General features: G+C 43.7%; 1 protein-coding gene across 4 annotated transcripts in view; it reads left to right on the top strand.

Moving 5' to 3' along the window:
• Nucleotides 1-20,409, top strand: part of Faxc (failed axon connections homolog, metaxin like GST domain containing) — a 60,049-nt gene extending 39,640 nt beyond the window's left edge. For all 4 annotated transcript variants that reach the window (XM_050145364.1, XM_050145365.1, XM_050145367.1 and 1 more), the window contains 2 exons: nt 8,440-8,556; nt 15,020-20,409. In XM_050145364.1, the coding sequence (XP_050001321.1) occupies nt 8,440-8,556; nt 15,020-15,309 (407 nt within the window). In that variant the 3' untranslated portion in view covers nt 15,310-20,409. The remainder of the gene's footprint in view (nt 1-8,439; nt 8,557-15,019) is intronic.
• Nucleotides 20,410-22,033: the final 1,624 nt, after the last annotated feature.

Genomic DNA, 22,033 nt, shown 5'->3' on the forward strand with positions numbered 1-22,033 from the left:
AGGCATTCTGCATATATGTTACAGTTGTGTAACTTGTTCCTTTTTGGAACTCCTAACAGTGGGGAAAAAAAAAAGACTTTCTCAGACTCTTTTACAGACAGGCTTTTGGGACCCTGCTCCTCATACTTGGTCACCTTGTCCAGCCTTAATACGTGGGGAGATGCTTAGACTTACTGCAACTTAATAAGCCATGCCTTGTTGATACCCATGGAAGACCTGCCCTTTCCTAAACAGAAACAGAGGAGGAGATGGAGCGCTGGGAAAAAAGGGGATTGGGTGGCTGGGGGACTGGGAGGAGAGAAGGGAAGAGAATGTAGAAAAAGTAATAAACAAACAAACAGAAAACAAATAGTAGGTACAGACCACACTCCGTACTTATGATGAGAAACCCCTGGAGTGAGGACCGGAACCAGGGGGTTTTGTTCCTGTTGATGCTGGAGGGGATCAGACCGTCCAGGGCCTCCTGCCTGCTGAGCATCAGCTCTGAGCTGTGCCCCACTGAGCTGCATTCCTACCTTTTGATGAGTGTTCCCAAGTTTAGCATCATTGCTCCACTCTAGTATGTCTTAATGGTTCTCAATTTTTTTCTCAGTGCCTCTCAGATTTTAGTATAAATAAAAGTCATTCAAAAATTATTATTAAAATGTGACACGGCAGGAGATTCATTAGTGATTTAATGCCCCTTAAACTTGAGAATTGCTCATTTGAAGCGTCTTCACATGTGTTCTCTTCTTCCCCACACAAGCATCTGTTGCATTTATTTGCGGGCTTTTGTGATTGTTCTGAGACTTGTGTCCCGGGATGGCCTTTAGCTTCCCATGCAGCCAAAGCTGGCCTTTGTAATCCTGATCCTTCTCCCTCCCCTTTCAAAACGGTGGAGTTACAAGTTCACATCTCCATACCCATCTTGATTTGTGTTTCCGGCAGTTCTGCTGGATGATTCTCTGATAGCTGTAGAGTTGTTCTATGTGATTTGGGGAGAAGAGTGGACTCTGAGATATAGTGGACTATAAGCCCAAGTTTGGAGTACAAATGGCAAATATTGTCAGGCCCTGAATTTTGTTGTCACTCCTGGATCAGCATTTATAAGTCTCTTTACCTATAAGTCAGGTAAAATCTGATGAAATTTTCCTTTCCCTTCTGGGCATTTTAGTTTAGTGGGTAGAGTGCTTATTTAACATATCTGAGTTCCTGGGTTTGATACCCAGCACACTTATATCTCAGCATCCAGGAGGTAGAGACAGGAGGATCAGAAATTGAAGATCATCCTTGGCTATATATAAAGTTCCAAGGCCAGCCTGGGCTACATGAGATCCTGTCTCAAAACAAAAATAAATAAAATATTGGGTTATAACCCATAGAACAAGTCAAATATCCATGAGTGTATACTTTAATCCATAAATAGTTGAATGCATTAGTAAATGAGATGGCGGGATAGTAAAATTCTAATTAATTTGTACAGAAAGAATTAGAGAAATAGAAAATCAGAAGCAAGTACTGTAGCATTGTTTTAGATAATATCTACTAATGAATAAAGACATTAATGGGTCAGAATTTAAAGAAAACTGAGATATTTTTTCAATAAATCTTTCCAAGATTATTAATTGCAAATGGAAACACAGTACTTTTATGAAACAGCCTGTCATAACTCACTTTTCCCACATGGTCAGAGTTACCATTGCCAGTGATAAGACATAGTCCTGTAACCCTTTATAAACACCCTCAGAAGGGAGTTAGTTAGAACTCTCCAAAGAAACACAGCTATTAGGATGTAAGTACATTTATCATAAGGAGCTGCTTCACAGTTATGGAAGGTGAAAAGTCCCCAAATCAGCAGAAAGACTTAGTAAGTTGGAGGACTGGGGAGCCCATGGTGTGCTCTAGCGTGATGCCAAATGCCAAGAACCGGGCAGGCTGTTGCTGAAGCATAGATCTGGAGACAGCAGTTAGGACCCTTGGAGAAACAAAGTTTCAGACTGAGTCCGAAGGCAAGCAGCAGCAAGTCTGAAGACAGTTGGGAAGGAGCTCTCCTTCTGGGAGGAGGATCGGCCTCTCTGTTCTGTTCGCTCACCTGCCAGGGAGAGACCTACCCACTCAAGAGAGGGCAGGTACCTTCTGTATTCAGTCCTCCAGCTCAGTTGCTAATTTAATTCAGAGTACTTTCACAGACACACCCAGAATATTGTTTGTGCAAACAGCGCACTCCATGGCCTAATCATAAAATGACATAATTTTGTTTGCCAATAAGAAGAATACATGAGTATCTCTGTGGTATTTGTCCCAAACAATATGGGAATCTCTTCTCAACATAAGGGAGCCTTAGATAAATTCAAGTTGATAAGTATTTGATAAAATAACCGACCAGTTGTTTTGAGGCAGAAGCTGAGACTTGAGACCAGCCTGTGTCAGCTTCCTGTGTGCACAGCGCATCCAGTTCTGACCGGTGTCATTTAAGGGTACCAAGGGTGTAAGAGAAACAGACAGACTGAGGGAGTTCAGTCAGTCAAAGCACACTCAAGTAGGACAGCTGGATGCAACGTGGAATCCTGAATTGGAACCTGGAACAAAAAGGGATGCTAATCCAAAAACCAATAAAATTAGAAAGAATTCCACAGTGGTCTTAATTATATTGCACTCATGCTTAATTTCCTGGTTCTTGATTTTCAAAAAACATAAAATGATTATGTAGGGTATTAATATTAGTAGAAACCAGTTGAAAGACATACAGAAACTTATTTTTGCAGCCTTTCCATGGCTCAACTTATTTTAAAATATACTTTTAGATTTTTTTAAAAAAGGATTTATTTCATTTTAATTAGATGTATGGGTGTGTATATCCGTGTGTGGGCACATGCATGTGAATACAGGTGCCCACAGAGGCTGTAGGTGCTGGGTTCCCTGGAGCTGGAGTTACAGGTGATTGTGAGCTGCCTGATAGCAGGTGCTGCGAACGGAACCTGGGTCCTCTGTAAGAACAATACATTGTCTTAGCCACCAAGGCATCTCTCTAGCCCCTCAAAATAGAAGCTTAATGGGTACTCTGAGGACTTTTTAATGATAGAAGATAATTTTTTTATTTTAAATATTTATTTATTTATTTGTTATGTATACAATATTCTGTCTGTGTGTATGTCTCCAGGCCAGAAGAGGGCACCAGACCTCATTACAGGTGGTTGTGAGCCACCATGTGGTTGCTGGGAATTGAACTCAGGACCTTTGGAAGAGCAGGCAATGCTCTTAACCACTGAGCCATCTCTCCAGCCCTAGAAGATATTTTTATACCATTTAAATTTACAGCTGCCCCATGTTTGTGAGCATACGCACGCAGTTTTCTGTCTACCTCTCAATGTTTTCCATGAGTGCTAGATTCAATTTATATTTATTTTATGAATACCTCTTTAAAATCTCTCAGATTTCTGTCTTACTTTTCTTTTTCTACTCTGCTTTTCCTCTCTTGGCTCTGCTGGCCTTGTTGTTTCTGGTGCCTTTGTCTTTGAGATGGATGCATGCATATTATTAGGAAGACAAAGAACACTGGGCCAGAACCCATAAGGCTGTGGTGCCAGCAGCTTAGTCTGGTTCTGTTGTTATTTGGCTTCTTTCCACTTGTAATTTTCTAAGACCAAATAGTTTTGGCTAACTACCATGCACACAAGCTGATGGACAAGTTAAAATGATTATATAGATATTGTATGTATTATTATGCTCTGCGTTTAGATTTTCTAAATGTTTTATCTATATGCAGTTTTCCATTTTGTCCTCAAAGTCTTTGATTTTTTTTTTATCAGACTTCATATTACACACCCTAGTATTTCCCTTAGAGTGCTTGCGTGTGTGTGTGCTTGTGCATGTGTGTGCATGAAGACCCAGAGGACAACTGCAGGTGCCGTTCCTCAGGTACTGTTTATCATTGTTGTTCTTTTTTAATGCAGACCTCTTAGTGGCTACAGCTTTCTGAGTGAGATAGCTTTCCCACAAATCTGAAGGTCTCCTGTCTCTGCATCCCCAGTTCTGGGATTACAAACATGCGTCACCCTGTTCAGTCTTTTAAAAAAATCCCAAAGTGTGTTTTGCAGACTGAATTCAGTTGTGCTTGTCTTGCTGATGAGCCATCTCTCTAGTTCCTCTAGAATACTTCTTTCCTTTTTGGGGGGATGAGGAACAGGAGTCAGAATCCTCTTCCTTCTTCCTCTTTCTCCTCCTCCTCTTCTTCCTCCTCTTTTTCCTCCTCCTCCTCCTTTTCCTCCTTCTTCCCTCTTCCTCCTTTTTTTTCAGTGTTCCTTGTTCTGTAGGTTTTATGTGGCTTCATTTTTACTACCTTTAAGGTGTCCACATGGGCTGGCCTGGTTTGGACTGTGACTGGGAGGAGCCCTGACACAATCCCAAGGAGAGATTCTTGAATCATCTGCTGATGTCTCCTGCCCTAGCAGAATGGCATGAGAGCTCTGAGAAGTATCTCTCAGCCACCGACATTTCCCATGTAAATAGAGCAGTAACTGAGGCACGGAGAAAGCAAGATCTACCATCAGAAAAATCATTGGCCTGGGAGATAGCTCAGCGGGGAAGCATTTGTCACACAAGACTGAGAACCTGAGTTCTGTCGCCCAGAACTCACATAAAGTCAGATACTGTGGTGTGTGTCTGTAGTGTCTGTGCTCCTGCTAGTAGGCAAAGGCAGGAGAGTCCTTAGTATGTCAGGTAGCCTGGTGTAGTATGGCATACAGATGCAAGGTAGAAGTGGGGACTGGTACCTGAGATTGTCCTCTGACCTCTAAATACCTGCTGTAGCAGACACACACACACACACACACACACATGCACACACACTTAGAACTTTTATGAAGTTAAAAACAGAGACATTGCAGTCCTTAGATTGAATGATGACCTTCTTGCCTGGGTAGTATATCACTACTTTCCTATTACTTGAGTAAATTGCTTAGATTACTGAGAAGTAATAGAGATCAGTGGACAATGAGAAACACCGAGAGCTTTAACAAGGAAAACTTGATTTTCTTCATCAGAAAAGATAATTTGGCTAAGCTCAGGTATTGTCCTAGCATAGGGTATTCCTTGGTTCCTACAGGATACATAATACATGTTCTCTCTTCCTCTCCTTCCTCCATTCTTGATGGAGGAAGGTCATTGGCTAATAAAGAAACTGGCTTGGCCCATTTTATTGGTTAGAACATAGGTGGGTGGAGTAAACAGAATAGGATGCTGGGAGGAAGAGGAAGTGAGGTCAGACTCTGCTCGGCTCCCAGAGAGACTCGACAGCTCTGCTCTCTGGAGCAGAGACACCATGCTCAGCTCTCCCGGGTAGACGCGATAGCTCTGCTCTCCCAGGCAACTCTGACCCAGGATGGACGTAGGCTAGAATCTTCCTGGTAAGCCCACCTTGGGGTGCTTACACACATTATGAGAAATGGGCTAAATTAATATGTGAGAATTAGCCTAGAAGAGGCTAGATAGAAATGGGCCAAGCAGTCTTTAAATAAATACAGTTTGTGTGTTGTTATTTCAGGCATAAGCTAGCCAGGCGGCTGAGGTGCTGGGGACGCAGCCCCGCCGCTCCTATTTCAACACATTCTCTTCCTCCTCCACTTCCCCCCCCCCCCCCCCCCCCCCCCCCCCCCCCCCCCCCCCCCCCCCCCCCCCCCCCCCCCCCTCCCTCCCTCCCTCCCTCCCTCCCTCCCTTCCTCCCTCTCTTTCTCATTTTTGAAGACAGGATCTCATTATTTTTCCCTGGTTGGCCTGAAACTCACTGTGTACACCTCAAACTCACAAACATTCTTTCTGTCTATGCCTCCAGAATATGGGGATCCAAGGGGTGCACCCCATATCTGGCAGTAGACGTAATTTAAAAAGCAGCATCTCCCAGTTTCATTTGTCTTTACATCTTATTCCTCATGTTGCCTCCTCTAGAAGTTCTCCTCTTCCTTGGCCTGTGCATTGACATCAGAGGTCCAACTTCCTCAGCGCATCACTCAAAGATATGACAAGACCAGGAAAATAAAAGCACATTGCAAGAGTTTGTTAAGCAAAAATCAGAAATGACCCCTGCTTTCAGAGAGCTTTCTTTCCATCTACTAGAAGGATAAAATCTACCAATAAAAGACAACCTGAGCACACACAGCAGAGAAAAAAATGCTATGTAGGGGGCCTGAGAGGAGGAAGCCAGGTAGATACTTATTTCCTCTGTGTTCAGCTGAAGTCACCTTAGTCTTCTTGATGACTTGAAACTATTCCCACTTTATAGTTCAGGACTATGATGTTAATAGACATTAAATGCTTTATGTCCTGGGCAGCTGATGGACATAAAGATGGACAGACTGAGCTTCTGCTGTGTGAATTGGAAGCTTTCGTCATCACTGGGCAGAGTGAGGGAGAAAGCTCTGAAAGGAAGCTGGTGATGAGCCTCAAAGATTGACAGGGTGGATGATGCAGAAGTGGGGACTAATACAGGCTGTGGAGCATAGCATGTGAAGTATTCAGTGGGAGACAGCGTGTTCTGGGGAACGGAACAGTGGGGCTGCTAGAGTAAGGGAAGAGACAGATTTCACCGAGTACAGGTTGGGTTGGGAGCAGAGGACCATGGGCCTCGTCTTCCAAGTTGAGTTTGGACTTTATTTCTGGACTCCTTTAATAAACCATTGGAAGTGTTTGTGGAAAGGAGTGACAAGGCCTTATAAGATTACATCCATACTGTATGAGACACGCACTAAATGTAACGCACTTAAGAAAGGGAGAGTCTGTCATCAAGAGTGCTAGTGTTCACCAAGTTACTTGAAACGGATGCAGAGTGTTTGACATCCCCACAGCAGTCCTGAGGAACAGGCTCATTAGTGCTTGGCATCTAGAGGTCAGGGAACAGCCTCAGAGGTTTTACCTCAGGTGTCATCCCCCTTTCTTTTGAGACAGGCCCTCCTACTCACCTGACACTGACTTGCTGCCCTGCGAACCAGGTTCCACCTCCCCCAAAAGCACAAGCAGATGCTGTTGCACCCGTTTTTGCTTTATGTGGGTTGTAGGGAGTGAATTTAAGTTATTATCTTTGCAAAGCAAGCACTTTATGGACAAGATATGTCACCAGATCCTAGGAACATCTCCCTATTGCAGACAGGAAAACTCTGAGAGGTTCTGTAAGGATGTAACCTGGGTTAATACAGCACTACTGTTGCCTCCTTCTGACAACAGCCAAGGGGACAACTTGGGACAGTTTTTCTTCTCCATGAGATTAACTCAAATTTTTACATATGTGAATGATAATTACCCCCCATTTCCTCCCTCCAGCTTCTCCCTAGTCCTCATACTCCATTCCCTCTCAAATTCGTTTCCTCTTTTACTTTCATTATCATTGTTAGAACTACAAATGAATAAGCACATAAAACCTGCTGAGTCTATTGAGTGTGGGTTATATTTGTGTGTTTCTATGGCTGGCCACTGTATTGGGTAACCAACTAGGGGGCTCTGCCCTGGGGAAGACTAATTCTCCTCTGCTCAGCAGTTGTTCATTGCCTATAGCTCTTCATCTAGGGGTGGGGTTCTGTGACTCACGTCTAAAGGCCGATGTCCTGGTCCTCTGGCTCTTAAAATACTTTTGTCCCCTCTTCTCTTATGCTCCCTGAGCTCTAGGTATAGGAGTTATATTGTAGATGTATCATATCAACTGGGACTGGACATCCCATGATCAACTGTTCTCTACATTTTGACTGGTTGGTCTCAGTCTGCTGCAAGAAGTTCCTGTTTATGCTATACAGTACCAGCAACAGCCTAAAACATAACGTGGGCAGTTCTTTTTAGCCAAGTGTGATAGACCTGAACTTAGTTAACATCAGTGTTGGATAAACAGAGACACAAGGACCACTATGTGAACCTAGGTCCTGACGCCAGGGTTGAACCTGTGACCTTGTATCTTCTCTGTAGTTGAGGTTTCCCAGGGAAGCTGGCACTCTGTGCAAAACAGTTGTCCTGTTTATGGGAGTATCATGGATAACCTTGCTTCAAACTCCTAGGTTTTTCGCCCATTTCTAAGCAAATTTATTGATTTAGTCTTATAAATATCGAGATCTTGGGTGCGTGGTGTAAATTACTTTTGAGATGGTTCTAGCAAACTTCTCGGGCTTTGGTAAGCATCACATCTTTTTATTACCAGAGTTGAGACAAGGAGGTTCTTTGGAGTTTAATTGTTCATGAATTATTCCCTTTTCTGGGAGCATCCTTATTCCTTTGTGTATGTGAGCATGCTTCCCTGCTTTGCTACCTTGGGAGTTACATTTGTTCATTTTTCTTTTTTTTGTCAAGGGCATGCTTGTGTTTTGACCTTAAAGAAGTTTTTGGTGCACAGTTAAACAGCTGCATAAGGAGACTCTGCTCAATGCCCTTGTGATCATATTAGACCGGTGGGCTAGTCCAGTGACCTTTCTGTTCCATTTGCTGCAGGTGACAAGAAGTACATCATGGGGCCCAAGCTTTCCACTCTTGATGCCACTGTCTTTGGGCACTTGGCACAGGCAATGTGGACTTTGCCAGGGACGAGGCCGGAGCGGCTAATCAAAGGCAAGTACCAGCCCCCTTTGTGTTATAGGAGCTGCAGGGACGGGTGGGTAGGGAGCAGCATGGGGAGATGTGTGCAGTGAGACTCAGTGAGGCCCACAGTTCTGTGTCCCTAACATGTAGCCAATTTGGTATCCACCCCTTTCATTGCTTTTGTTCTCTTGGTAGAAACTTTGCCAAGAAAGTAGCAATAAAGGACCAGGATGATTTAGAATTGGTCCAAACCCAGGAGCCTAAGTGGCTTGGGTGGGGAAGTTTTCTGCCATAGCTTTGGAACAACCAGGACACCGTTGGCCTTGTCTTTGTGTATGAGTGTGATGGAGTGGGTTGTTCTTTGGTCCTTGCTGCTGGCAGAACCACACGAGCTCCTACTGGAGCTGCTTGACAGGGTGAGAAATTCTCCTTAGTGTAGATGACTAGGAAGACAGACCGAATAGTCAGCAGTTCTGAAATTCCACTTGTGGAGGGTCAGTGAGATGGCACAGCAGGTACAGGGGTCTGCTCCCAAGCCTGCTAGCCAGTGTTTGATCTCCAGAACCCACACAGTAGGAGAGAATCAATTCCTCTGACCTTGCTCGTGACACTCCGAATAGATAAGTATAATAAAAATAAAGCCATGCACTGCAGCTATGCATACAACTGCCAGATATTACACATTTAACTGGAGAAAATGTAGAAAAGATAGAAAATGTAAAAAAATGAGAAATGTAAACAAGGCATGGGGGTTCACATCTGTAACCCTGGCACATGGGGGACTGAGGCTAAAGGATGGTGGGCACGAGACCAGCCTTGTTTACGTAGAGTTCCAGGCCTGAGCTAACAAACAGGCAGACAGACAGTCACACATATTTGTGATTTTACCCATCACAGAGAACACTGATATATTGTGCTATGTGTTTTCATTTTTTTTAGTCAAGCACAAGTGTGCATGCACTTTAAAAAGCTGGGACTATCGTGTTGACACAGTTATAACCTGAAGTTTTAAATAGGCAGTACATTTTACTCTTCCTTTGTCATTAAATATTCTTCAAGAATGTATTTTTAGTAGTTATATAATATCCTATTCTTTTGCTATATTGTAATTTATGTGGTTAGTATTTTTTTTTGTATTTATGGGTTGCTTAAGATATTTTTGCTAGTATTCTTTTTATAAGTTTCCAGCACATGGGACAGGGCTGTACTGAGTGTACATGCCTGCCTGCAGAACACGTGTGTGTGTGCATGTGTGTGTTTGGCTATTGGCCCCATGTTTGACAAATGTTTGCTGGTTAATGTCCCAGGGTAGGCAGCTATGTCCTACCTCATTCCACTTTTGGCATTTTCTCCTTTCTTTCTTTCTTTCTTTCTTTCTTTCTTTCTTTCTTTCTTTCTTTCTTTCTTTCTCTCTCTCTCTCTCTCTCTCCCTCCCTCCCTCCCTCCCTCCTTTCCTCCCTCCCTCCCTCCCTTCCTCCCTTCCTTCCTTCCTGTCTTCACTGATTGATTGTATTTTCAAATTAGACAGTAATACATAATGGTTACAAATTGAATCATAAGAGAACAGGTTAAAATGTATGGATTTCCTCTTTATCAATGTCTATTTTCATTCCCATGGAATAATCAACATAGAAGAGTTAATGTAAGCTCTTTCTCTTTCAGGTACACATTTATACATACATATATGGTTTTAATATGCTTGTTTTTACTGTTTGTTTAAAGGAGAGCAGTGCAGTATGCCTTACTCTATCTACAACATTTAACTTACTAGAATCTTTAATAGCTGTACAACTTCCTATAGCAGGGGTAATTTATTCAATCAGGCTCTATTGATGGACATCCTTATTTCCTTTTATCTCCTCCTCCCTCATTCCCCTTTCCTCTCTTTCTTCCTGAGCTGATATGAAATGCCACACTTGACACCCATGTGTATGTAAGTTTATATACTGATGAATTTGGTTTAGTAGAATGGAGAACTCAAAGTGGAATCCAAAGCCAACATATATGTACACTCAAAGTTTCAATAAATACGATCAAATTATGTTCCAAAGTAGACTATAACAGCCCTTTACTATCCACAAAATGAGATGCTTAGCCTCTATATCCTTATCAGTATTGGATATTACCACACTAATTTTCAATAGTTTATACTCTACAGAAGATGACATTGTTGTATGATTGTTGAGCTTGCCTTGAAGAAATCCTGTTTTTCTCTTCATAAAGTTTATATATTTAGAATAGGCACTCATGTTAACACGTGTCCTCTCTCCCTCTGTCCTTCGCTCCCTTCCCCCACCTCTCTCCTGTCCTCCCAACTTCTGTTTCTATTGTAACCTTTACAGTTTTTTTGGTTGGTAGCATGCTAAGTGGGACATCTCATGGGAAAGGAATAGAGGAGCAAGGTAAAGCTTCAGATGTTCACTCTTTGTTCCGTTCTCTTTTCAGGGGTAGGGTGGGATATGTGGGCTCAGAGCCCTTGAACATCAAGGCTAACCCTCTCAATTATGCAATAGAATTATGACCTCGTCTTGCATAGCTCATGGCTGTTAGGAAGTAGTTCCTTACCTCTCGTAATTCCAGGAAGAAACGCAGGGCAGTAGTTCATGACCAATAGTGTAAAGTTACATGCCAGGTCAATCTACTCCTCAACCGAGACTGTAGGATCGTGGTTGGAGGTGATGAATGTGCAGGTTAGTATGAGTTCAGCAAACGAGGAAAGCCCATGCAGTGGCGTCTTGGTCATGATGAAGAGCATATAAATGTCCCCTGATTATTTGTAAATGGACGTTTCTTGTCCTGACCATCAGGTTCCAGATAACTGACTCAGAGGCTGAATATGAATTATAAATGCTCGATCAATAGCTCAGGTTTGTTACTAACTAGCTCTTACATTTTAAGTTAACCCATATTCCTTATGTACACTCTGCCATTTGGCACTTTCTTTATTGGCATGGCATGTTCCTCTCCTGCTTCCTCTGCGCCTGGCTGGCGACTCTGGCTCTACCTTTCCTCTTCTCAGAATTCTCCTAGTCTGGCTCTCGTGCTCAATCTCTCCCTGCCCAGCTACCGGCCAATCAGCTTTCTATTAACAATGAGCATAATCCACAGCAATTATTAATTTTCATGATCTCACACAAAAGTGACATTAGTGTCTCCCCCCACCCCAAGGGAAAGACTCCTCTGGTAGAAAGGTAAAGAAGCAAGGGCATAGAAAAAAAAGCAGTCCCAGTGGTAGAGGCTCAAATGCTGGTGTCTCGTAGATTTTATGGCTAGAGTTTAATTTTCTTTTCTTCTTTCTCCTGCTTTTCCTGTGCTACCCTTTTATCTTTCCACTCCTCCTTTTGCTTCCCTTCCTCCTCTTCTCCCAGTTTTTGGTAAATGCTGGGAATGAAACCCAAGGCTTTTTGTGGCTAGGCCAGTGCTCTGTAACTGAGCCATGTCCCTAGCTTTCATTTTAATATACTTTAAAAAATTTTTACTTTTATATTTAGAGACAAGATCACATTAAGTTGTACATGGTGGCCTTGAACTCACTCTGTAGTCCAGATGTCACTATTTTATTGCTGTGAAGAGACACCATGACCCACAGCAAATCTTATAAAGGAAAACATTTAATTAAGGGCTGACTTACAGTTTCAGAGGTGTGGTCCATTATCATAATGGCTCAGAGTGTGGCAAGAGGCATAGTGCTGGAGAAGTAACTAATCTGCAAGCAGAAAGGGACCCTGGGCCTGGCGTGGGCTTTTGAAACCTCCAATAGCATCCTTCCTCCAACAAGATCACACCTGATTCACCAAGGCTACACATCTCCTAATATTTCCAGTCCTTTCCGATAAGGCCATTCCCTGGTGAACAAACATTTACATGTATGGACCTGTGGGGGCATTCTCATTCAAACTACCACACCAGACAAACCTTCACCTTCTGATCTACCTGCCTCAGGCTCTCAAGTCTTCCTCTCTCTTGCTGCTATCTCCATATTCTTTTACAGTTCCTGGTTACCTGTGGTTCTCATTGGTACTGGGAAGATGTCCCATGCCTATCCCCGAAGGAGAAAACAGGGAAAGAGTTTATATGCATCTCCTCAAGGGAGTGTTAATGCCCATTCTCAGTTTCTGTCTCCTGAGCCTATGGATAACTACCTCAGCGGAAGACAAACAGCATGGGCTCTTAAACCATGTGGCCTTCACTATTGTGATTTAAGAATAAAATTGGTGACCTCTAACCAGTAGAAGGCCTTAGATTTGCAGGCCCGGAAAGCAGGGACTCTTGTGTCATTATGCTTATGAGGGTGTGTAAATTAAAGGAAAACACCTATCAGGGTCTGAATGTTTTAATGACAGGGGAAAATGTTTACAGTAATGTTAAATGGGGTAACAGATAACGACTACAGTAGATAAGTAGAAAAGACAAGTTAAAGTGTTAATAGTGATTACCCTGGATTAATGATGAATGCATTTTCTTTGTGTTTAAATACTTCCCATTCACAGCCTTGCAGTCTTACAAATCATTTCCTCTGATAGAGCAGTTAGACGCTAACCAACAGCCATCAGTGTGGAAAGAAGTGGAGCATCTTTGGCAAGGGACTGAAAGAAAGAAAACTCGTGTGTGCTGCCTTCACATACTAATAGGTCTTTAGATAAACACGGGTGCTGTACTGTGAAGCTCAGGTCCTTGTGTGTGCTGTTAAAGTAGACAAGGGACCGCGGACAGACGGTAGCAAATGCAAGTCTGTGTAAGCCCGGGAAAAGCACATGAACATAAAACATGTTACTAGACATTCTTTGATCTTTGCTTATTAGTATTTTCTAGTTTTTTTTCACTAAACATGGATTACACATGTAAGAAGGGAAATGTTTATAAAGCTAAAAAGAAAGCATCTTTAGAGGCAGTTAGTCGAATTACTGTTTATAAACAACACTGCCATCTGGTGGATCAAAGGCAAAACTCACACAATTTCTTCATTTTTCTGCTGGAAATGGTGATCAGAAACTATTTATAATTGTGTGTACAGCTGTTTAACTTGAAATATTTAAAGGAGTAAAAACAAATTTTATTAGATGTGTTTGTAGGCACAGTCATCTGTAAGGACAATTCTTTAGTTTTTCATCTATTTATTTTACATCCCACCTGCAGCCCCCCCCGCCCCCCCTTTCCCCATTCCCTCTCCCAGCCCTCAATCCCCTTTTCTTCCATCTCCATCCAGGAAAGGGCGGGTCTCATATGAGAATTAATAAAACATGGCCTGTCAAACTGCAGTAAGACTAAGTACCTCCCCGTATATTAAGATTGGGCAAGGCAACCCAGTATGAGAAGTAGGGTCCCAAAAGTCAGTAAAAGAGTTGGAGACAGCCACTGTCCCCACTATTAGGAGTCCCGTAAGAGGACCAAGCTACACAACTGTAACATATTTGCTGAGTGCCTAGATCAGTCTCATACAGACTCCGTGATTGTCAATTCAGTCTCTGTGAGCCTCTATGAGCCCAGGTTAGTTGATTGTGTGAGCCTTCCCGTGGTGTCCTTGACCCCTCTGGCTACCACACCTCTTTTCCCTCCTCCTCTGCAGGATTCCTGAACTCCACCTAATGTTAGGCTGTGGGTCTCTGCATCTGCCTAAATCAGTGGCTGGTTGAAGCCTCTCTGATGACAAGTGAGCCAGGCACCAGTCTGGTCACAGGAGACAGCAAATTTAGGCTACTTACCTACTATTGCTTGGAGCCTGAGCTGTGTCTTCCCCACAGACTCCTGGGAGAGTCCCTTGTGCTGGGCTTCCACACAACTCCGAAATGCACCCCCCAGCAGTCTCCCTCAACACTCTCCCCCTTTCTGCCCCCACTAACTTGATCATTTACATTTCCATCCCCACTCGTCCTCAGTCCATTCACAAAATCTCTTCTATTTCCCCTTACCAGGGAAATCTGTGTGTCCCACAATGAACTCTCCTTGTTACCTAGTCTCTCTGGGTCTGTGGATTGTATCATAGTTATCTTTTCTTTTGCCACTAGCATCCATTTATGAGTGAGTACGTACCATGTTTGTCTTTATTGGTCTGGGTTACCTCACTCAGGATGATTGTTTCTAGTTCCATCCATTTGCCTTCAGATTTCCTGGAGTATTTGTTTGTAACAGCTGAGGAATACGTCATTGTGTAAATGTACCACGTTTTCTTTATCCGTTCCTCAGCGGAGGGATATCTAGGTTGTTTCTAGGTTCTGGCTATTACAAATAAAGCTGCTATGAACATAACTAAGGAAGTGTTCTTGTGGTGTGATTGAGCATTCTTTGTGTACATGTACCTGAGCCCTCTCCCTCATCCCCTTCAGATGCTCCACCTGAGCCCCTCCCTCATCCCCTCCAGATGCCCTGCCTCCCAACTTCTCCTTGGGAGTTTGGATTGTAGCGCTTGGATTCCGGGGGGCACAGGCCTTCTGACCACACCACTGTCAGGTCACAGCCGTTGAGCGCTAACTCTTGCTTATCTGCCGCACTGCAGGGGAGCTGATCAACCTCGCCATGTACTGTGAGAGGATCAGGCGGAAATTCTGGCCCGAGTGGCACCATGACGATGACAATACCATCTACGAGTCCGAGGAGAGCAGCGAGGGCAGCAAGACGCACACACCCATGCTGGACTTTAGCTTCTACTCAAGGACAGAGACCTTCGAAGACGAGGGGGCTGAGAACAGTTTTTCCAGGACGCCAGACACGGATTTCACGGGACACTCTCTCTTTGATTCTGACGTGGACATGGATGACTGCACAGACCATGAACAGTGCAAGTGATGTCCCGCCACGGACCCCTCTTCCTTAGGAGCCACCACTCCCTGGGGTCAGTCTGGTTTCCCAGGTAGAAATCCACCTGAGCTGGGAGGAGATCTCCAAGCTTGGCTCAGTTTTAACATGCTAACGGGACTATAAGCCGCCTTATTTCTTTTTTTTTGTACAAACAAAACACAGAACCATTCAGACGGCTCCGTTTAAAACAGACCAAACAAATATCAGCATGGTACCTGAAATCCATTTTTGTTTTCATTAGAAAACCAATATTGTGTGGGAGGGCAGATACATGAGTGTGGGTTGTCACCTGAGTGTTGACATTGATCCTTTCCAACTGAGGACTCGATCGTCAGGTGGATTCTTGAGCATCAGCCATCTACCTGGGTTTTAAGTAATAAGAGGTATCATCAGAAAACATGTAGGCGGTGATGTCCTTCAGCTGCGGCTGTACTTTGTGTGTGTACTTGTATGTTGAGACAGAAGTCAGATGAAGTCCGCCGATATTCAGTGGACAGATAACCGTTATATGCGTGTGGCACTGAGTGGGGGTGCTATGCAGCAGGAGTTTCGCTCTGAACCCTGCCAGTGACTAGCTGGGTGATTTGGGGCAGGTCCTTTAACTCTTGTGTGCCTCATTTATCCCACCTGTAAAGTGGGCGTGACAATACTCTCCACCTACCTACCTCACAGGGGTGTTGTGGGGATTCGCGCAGCTGCATTAGTAGAGTGCTTTAAACCTCCCGGAAGTGGTGCAGCACGAGCCAATTTTATTCTTCACTGGGCGTCATACCTGTTAGGATCTGCGGGCAAAGTGACTTCCATAGCTGGGCAAAAAGCACAGTCACTCACAAAGGCTGTGCAGACTAAACACACTCAAAGCCAATTAGGGCCGAGTCATTCCTCTTTGTGGCTTGGCTGGAAGAACTTTGGAAGTAGCTTTGCAAATCATCGTCAGCTACAATGTGGTCCTCCGCTCTGGGCCTTTACGGAACAGCGTTTCCTTCATTGCCGAGTGCATTGGCGTGTGGCTTCGCTGCCTCCCAAGTGCTAACGTGCCTGTTTATTGATTTGGAGAAGATAAAGCTTAGGACCATGGTGGGTTAACAGGGGTGAAGGAAAGTATAGGAAAGTATTTGACTGTTGTAGGCAGAAGCTTGTCAACTGTCATGACTTTTTGAAGACAAAGATGCATTGGAAAGAGAAGCCTGGGGGTGTTCCTTGTGTCTGAGTCCCCTGCAGTTTCCTGAATGCACCTTGTCAGGTGTCCCACTGTCTCTGGGTCAGAGTAGAACAGGACTGTCACCAAATCTTAGGGCTTCATAATCTCTCATCCCTTCCCATCACCCCCCTCTCTCTTCCTCTCCCCAGAGCCCCTGAATGGGTGGAATGTGTCTGTATTTGTCTCTGAAAACAGCTTTGCATAGCTTAGTTCATTTTCCAGGCAGTGGTTGGGCAAGTGGATTTGTGGCTGTGGATTTGGGCTGTAGGACTTAACTGCAAGTCAATGACTTTGCTTCTGACCAACTGCGTAAAAGTTACTCCTTACTGGGTTGATGAGGCCCCTCAAAGATGGAAGTTTCTGAGAAATTAAATGCATTTTGCTTGAAAAGCAACCTACTTTTGATATAGCTTTCCCACAAAAATCTTTAAAGAGTGTTGTTCATTTTCAAAGAGGCCAAGAGGGAGCGTTTTGAAGATGCTTGCTACTTAAGCCGCTGTGGGGCGTATGGAAATGGGGGATAATGTTGAACTCTTAGGTTAGAAAGTCTTACCTGTAGAAAACTTAGCTGTAGATTATTTTCTGTTGACGCCACTCCTGTGTGGAGGGACCTGATTGATAAGTAGTCAGAATAGGCTCGAGAAGCTGTGCTTGATTAAACAATACTTGTGTGTTGGTGTCATGTGTGTGTCCCGTTTGCCTCCTGGTGTTCTGAGGACCTGGCGGCAGTTCTATATGACTAGGGAAAGTACTGAATGGAGCGTGGATAGGATGACTGTGGACCTGACTGGGTACAAGTTTTCTTGTCCGCTCCCCTCTCTCAACTGGAAAGAAATTCTTGACACTTTGCTTATAACTGACTTATTCTTCCTGTGTGATGCTTTCCCCTGTAAGAATGTTTTCAGTATGAGTATGTGGACTAATATCTGCTTTCTTGTGCATTATTTGGAAGGAATCTCCACAGACAGGCAGTGTTTGTTGTTAAGTTGAAGGGCAATTTATTCCATCCAGGCACCCCTAGAGGGGGGTAATGAGTGGGCACTATCAACTGGAGTCCTAGACACTTGGACAGCTTACAGCTGGGTACCTTGTAGATACGAATTTGAATAGAATCTGAGACTATACCTCTGTTTCCCTCTTCCATATGGATTATTGAAACAAAATGATCAAGACAAAAATCATGGCTGTGTGGGTCCCTAATGGGAGGGCTTTACTTCTTTATGTGTTGCCCAGATTTGAAGGCCTGTGCAGTTTGGTGAGTAGGTACTGCTTGTAATGACAACAATAAGAAACTAGAGGACGTTTTACTCGTTTCCTCAAGTCTTTCTTTTTTTCCTTCTGGAAAGTAATGTAAGGGAGCACAATCTTTTATGTAAACTGATGCTTTTGATTGAGCAGAAAATCCGAGGACCAAGGGTTACTTTTAAGTTTTTATTATAGAAACAAAGCTCCTTATATGTCTGTCTCCCATTCCACACTCAGCATGAGAGAGCAGTAGTTATGAGCTCTGGATCCATCAGGGCAGTTAAAAGGACAAGGTACATTTTTGCAGAAACAGACTATGTGGTCAGATTCTACCATTTTGTTGTCCTATACTCAGTTGTAACCAGTGACACACCAAGGCCATGGCCACCACATCTTTGATCACAGACTAAGAACCTTTGGACTTGAACCGTTATTGCAATTTAGACTTCAGGTGAGTCTTGCCCGAGTGCAATGGGAAATGAGTAGGAGTCAAGGAAAGGAAGGACTAGAGTACTTTGCAAGTAGAGAACTGAAAAAAGTCTAGGACATAACTGTAGAGGGGCCCTTGCAAGAGAGCTGCAGAGGTCATTGCTGTCTCAATCACACACTGTGTAGTTGGAGAAAGAGTAAGACCCACAACTGTCATCTTTGACCTTGCCCTAGAGAGCTCTTGCCACCGTACCACCTTGCTTTGGCTTCCTTACACAAGCATGTTCTGAACAGTTGCTCCCTGTTTCAGTACCAACACACCCGGGCCTCACTCTGAGTGCTGGATTCCTACTACATCTCTTTCGCCACCCACACCCAGCCAGGCTGGTTCAGGCCAGTTCAAGAGACCCTTCCTCAGTATCTATCCTATGTGTAGCACTGCTAGGCTCTGTGAATCACAAGAAGATGGCTTTTCAAATTCAACACTCCTTTTTCCGTCTTAACTTGTGTTCCCTTAGTCACTCGCTCACTGAATCTGTACTGAGCATCCACCCTGTGTCTGGCCCTGGGATGCACATTGGGTGTAGACTAACTGAAAAGGCAGACGGACACTGACTTCAGAGCATCCTCTTTTGCTTAGATTTGAGTAATAACCTTCACACACCCAGACTCTTCCCAGAACTGTCTCACACATTACCACGGGAGGAGTCTTTGGAACAAACTTTTGGTCTGTAGGGGGTCTCAATTGCCTTAGGCTGAGGCTTCCTCCTTAGGGCTTGATATTCTCAGTTCTTTCTCTTGTCTCCCATGGCTCTTCCACACACCCTCTAGTGCAACAGATCCATTTATCATTACCTCTACATGCCTCCCGTAACCCACCTTTGGGTTGCTGGTCATGCCAGCCCCTCTGCTGAAATGCCCTACCCTCCGGCACTAATCATCATCTCTTAAGGCCCAACTTCATCAGTTCCGCATGAAAAGCCCCCAACTTATTATCATCCCCCCCTTTCCTCTAAAAACAAAAACACTTATCATTTCCTTCCCTGAAGGTTAGATGGGAAAAGAGTGCTCAGAAAGTGGGCCACGTGCTATAAGGTAATGGGTTTTCATTGTGTGTATCAGTGCCTCCATTGATAATCTAATGAGAGTCCTAGGCTCTATTCCCAGAAAAGTGTGCATATGCAAATTTCTACAGTTTTACATATAAATTCAAAGATTTGGAAAGTAGAATTGCTCTTTGATTCCTCAGGGGGGTCCGCGGACCCCAGATGAGGAGGTCTTGTTCTAAAGAGTCTCTAAACATCACTCTCGGTGTTGTTCTTGTCTTTCACACATCCAGGGAGGAGAGAATTGGTATGAGACATGCAAGCACAAGTCTATTGTTATTCACCCTGAATATGTGCCGAGTGACAGAGAGGGAAGAAAGACCAGCTGCCTCACATTGTCTGGGAAAATATCTTTATTCAGACAGAGCTGGAATTTTTAAGTTATGTGTGTGTACATTGTCTTTGGGATGTACGCACCTTTGAGGGTATACAAGCCCGCATGGGGAATTGGATCCTGCTCAGCTGGAGATATGGGTGTTTGCAAGAAGTGGGTGCTGGGGTTAGAATTCTGGTCCTCACAGGCTGGAGAAATGCTTCGTCTGTTAAAGGCTAGGCTCACAAGCAGGAATATTAGGATTCTGGACCTCATAATTGAGCAGCAATCACTCAAAACCACTGAGCCATTACTCTAGCTCCCAGATTTACAATTTTGAAAGCGATAGAGTTTGTCATTGTTGTCATTGTTACTATTTTTAGCTACTTCTGAAGTTGATGTAGCAAAGTGAGTTCAGGACCAAGTCAGCATCATTTCTGCCCTGAAACCAACCTCTTCTGAGTGGCTAAGCAGTGGACTTGGGGCTGAAAGAAGTGGTTGGGTTTTTTTTTTTCTTGTGGAATGAGATCTATGCAACAAATTTTCCTGTGTTCATCTTATTATGGGTCTATTGCTGATTCTATTTTCCATAAGATGGTGATGCATTATCCTGGTAGGGAACAGCTCAGTTTATTCTTCAATTTAAAAACAAAAAATAAAAACAAATAAAGCCAGAACAAAGTTATCTTTAGTGCTTCCAACTGACCTGGGTTCCTTTCTGGGTGTGCAGTACTGTTTGACTAGACTTAGGACTAGTATGCTGAATATACTAGGAATGAATATTCAGTGGCAGTTTCCCACTTTGAAAGCTGAGCTCTGCCAGTCCACTATTAGCAGGTCCAGAGAGCAATGGTGAACACCTGTGATATGCTTTGCCTATATTCTGTGCTTCTGGTGAGCTGAATGAACCTGCAGAGTTCACAAGGATCCCCTTGGTGGGTAGGTAAGACTGGCGTGCCCCTTGCCTGTAGAATTCTTACAAATGCCATGGGTAGGTAGCAAATACACGTAGGATGCTTCGTTTATTTCAATTCTTTTTTTTTTAAATTTATTTATTTTATATATACTCGCCAGGAGATGGCGCCAGATCTCTTTACAGATGGTTGTGAGCCACCATGTGGTTGCTGGGAATTGAACTCAGGACCTCTGGAAGAGCAGCCAGTGCTCTTAACCTCTGAGCCATCTCTCCAGCCCCTATTTCAATTCTTTACTCTTTCTTTTTTCCAACTCTTCACCTGGAGCTTTTGGTCTTTGAAGAATACCTGAAGCCCTGAACCAGTGATTGCTGGCACCAGTCAGTACTTTCCTTTTCAGAGGTAGTGAAAAGCGGCTTCAGGGAAAGGGACTCGGCGATTTTAGAGCTGATAGACAGTGTGACCCCGGACATTCTGTCTTTTGCTGAAGCAGAGAGCTTCTCCAGACCCACAGTTTCCAAAAGTCATCGTGCTAGACCGTGACAACCACGAAGCTCTGGTTTCAGGAGGATCATTGCTCCAGGATATCTAGCTTGTGGGCACAAGAAGGGGCCTTTGCAATAGTGAAACCAATAGTGAAATAGTGTTATGAATCTGGTCCCACACCAAGTACTGCTACAGTGCTTTGGAGTTCAGTGCACAGTGAGTTCCAGCATTGCTTCCTAGCATTTAAGAACACTAGCACCCCTCATTATAACTTTCACTACTCTAAGACAACCTACTGACTGCTGAGTACTACACACACCCATTTATTATGGTTGGTTTATGGTTTAAAAAGCAGTAATGTTAAATGAGAACAATTTGTCTCCCAACTTCTGTCAGCAAGCATTTATTTTTATTTATTTGCTTTTATTCTGTGACTCTAGAATACTTCATTTGTCAATAATATTTTAATGTTTTCTTTATTTAGCACTTGAGCTACCCTCTGATCTTTAAAAAAATGGATTTAGCATATAAATTGCCCTGCTTATTAGTGCTGGCCAAACCGGTAACAAAAAAGACAGAATGGTAGTTTCAGGGCTATAAGAGAGGGAGGCTCTTCAGTCGGAGGTGTTTCCCTTTAACAGCTGTTTAGAATGGAAGTGGTCTTCCACACTTCTTCCCATCTTCCACCCTCTGGGAGATCACTTTTTATTATTAGCCAAGTCCAGTGGCTATATTTTAATTTTTCATTATATTTGATTTTTCGTGGTATTATGACAGAAGACAACCTTTCAATGTTTGGCAGGTCTCTCTGTCAACAGGAGTGCCATGTTTCTGTGGCTCCTGTCAAAGTGATTTTGCCTCAGTAACAAGCCTCCTGAGATCAGATCACGCCAACTGTAAACAGAGTTTTTGCTCGCTTACCTGCACTGTATTAAATGACAACTCAAGTTTTAATTTGGGTGATGGTTTCTTCATGATGGTGGTTGGGATGGTGAGGTTCCCAGTCCCTTTCCTGGGA

This window comes from Alexandromys fortis, unplaced genomic scaffold (assembly GCF_014885135.2).
Source record: "Alexandromys fortis isolate MF-2015 unplaced genomic scaffold, M_Fortis_MF-2015_v1.1 scaffold_2_1_26212458, whole genome shotgun sequence".
NCBI lineage: Eukaryota > Metazoa > Chordata > Mammalia > Rodentia > Cricetidae > Alexandromys > Alexandromys fortis.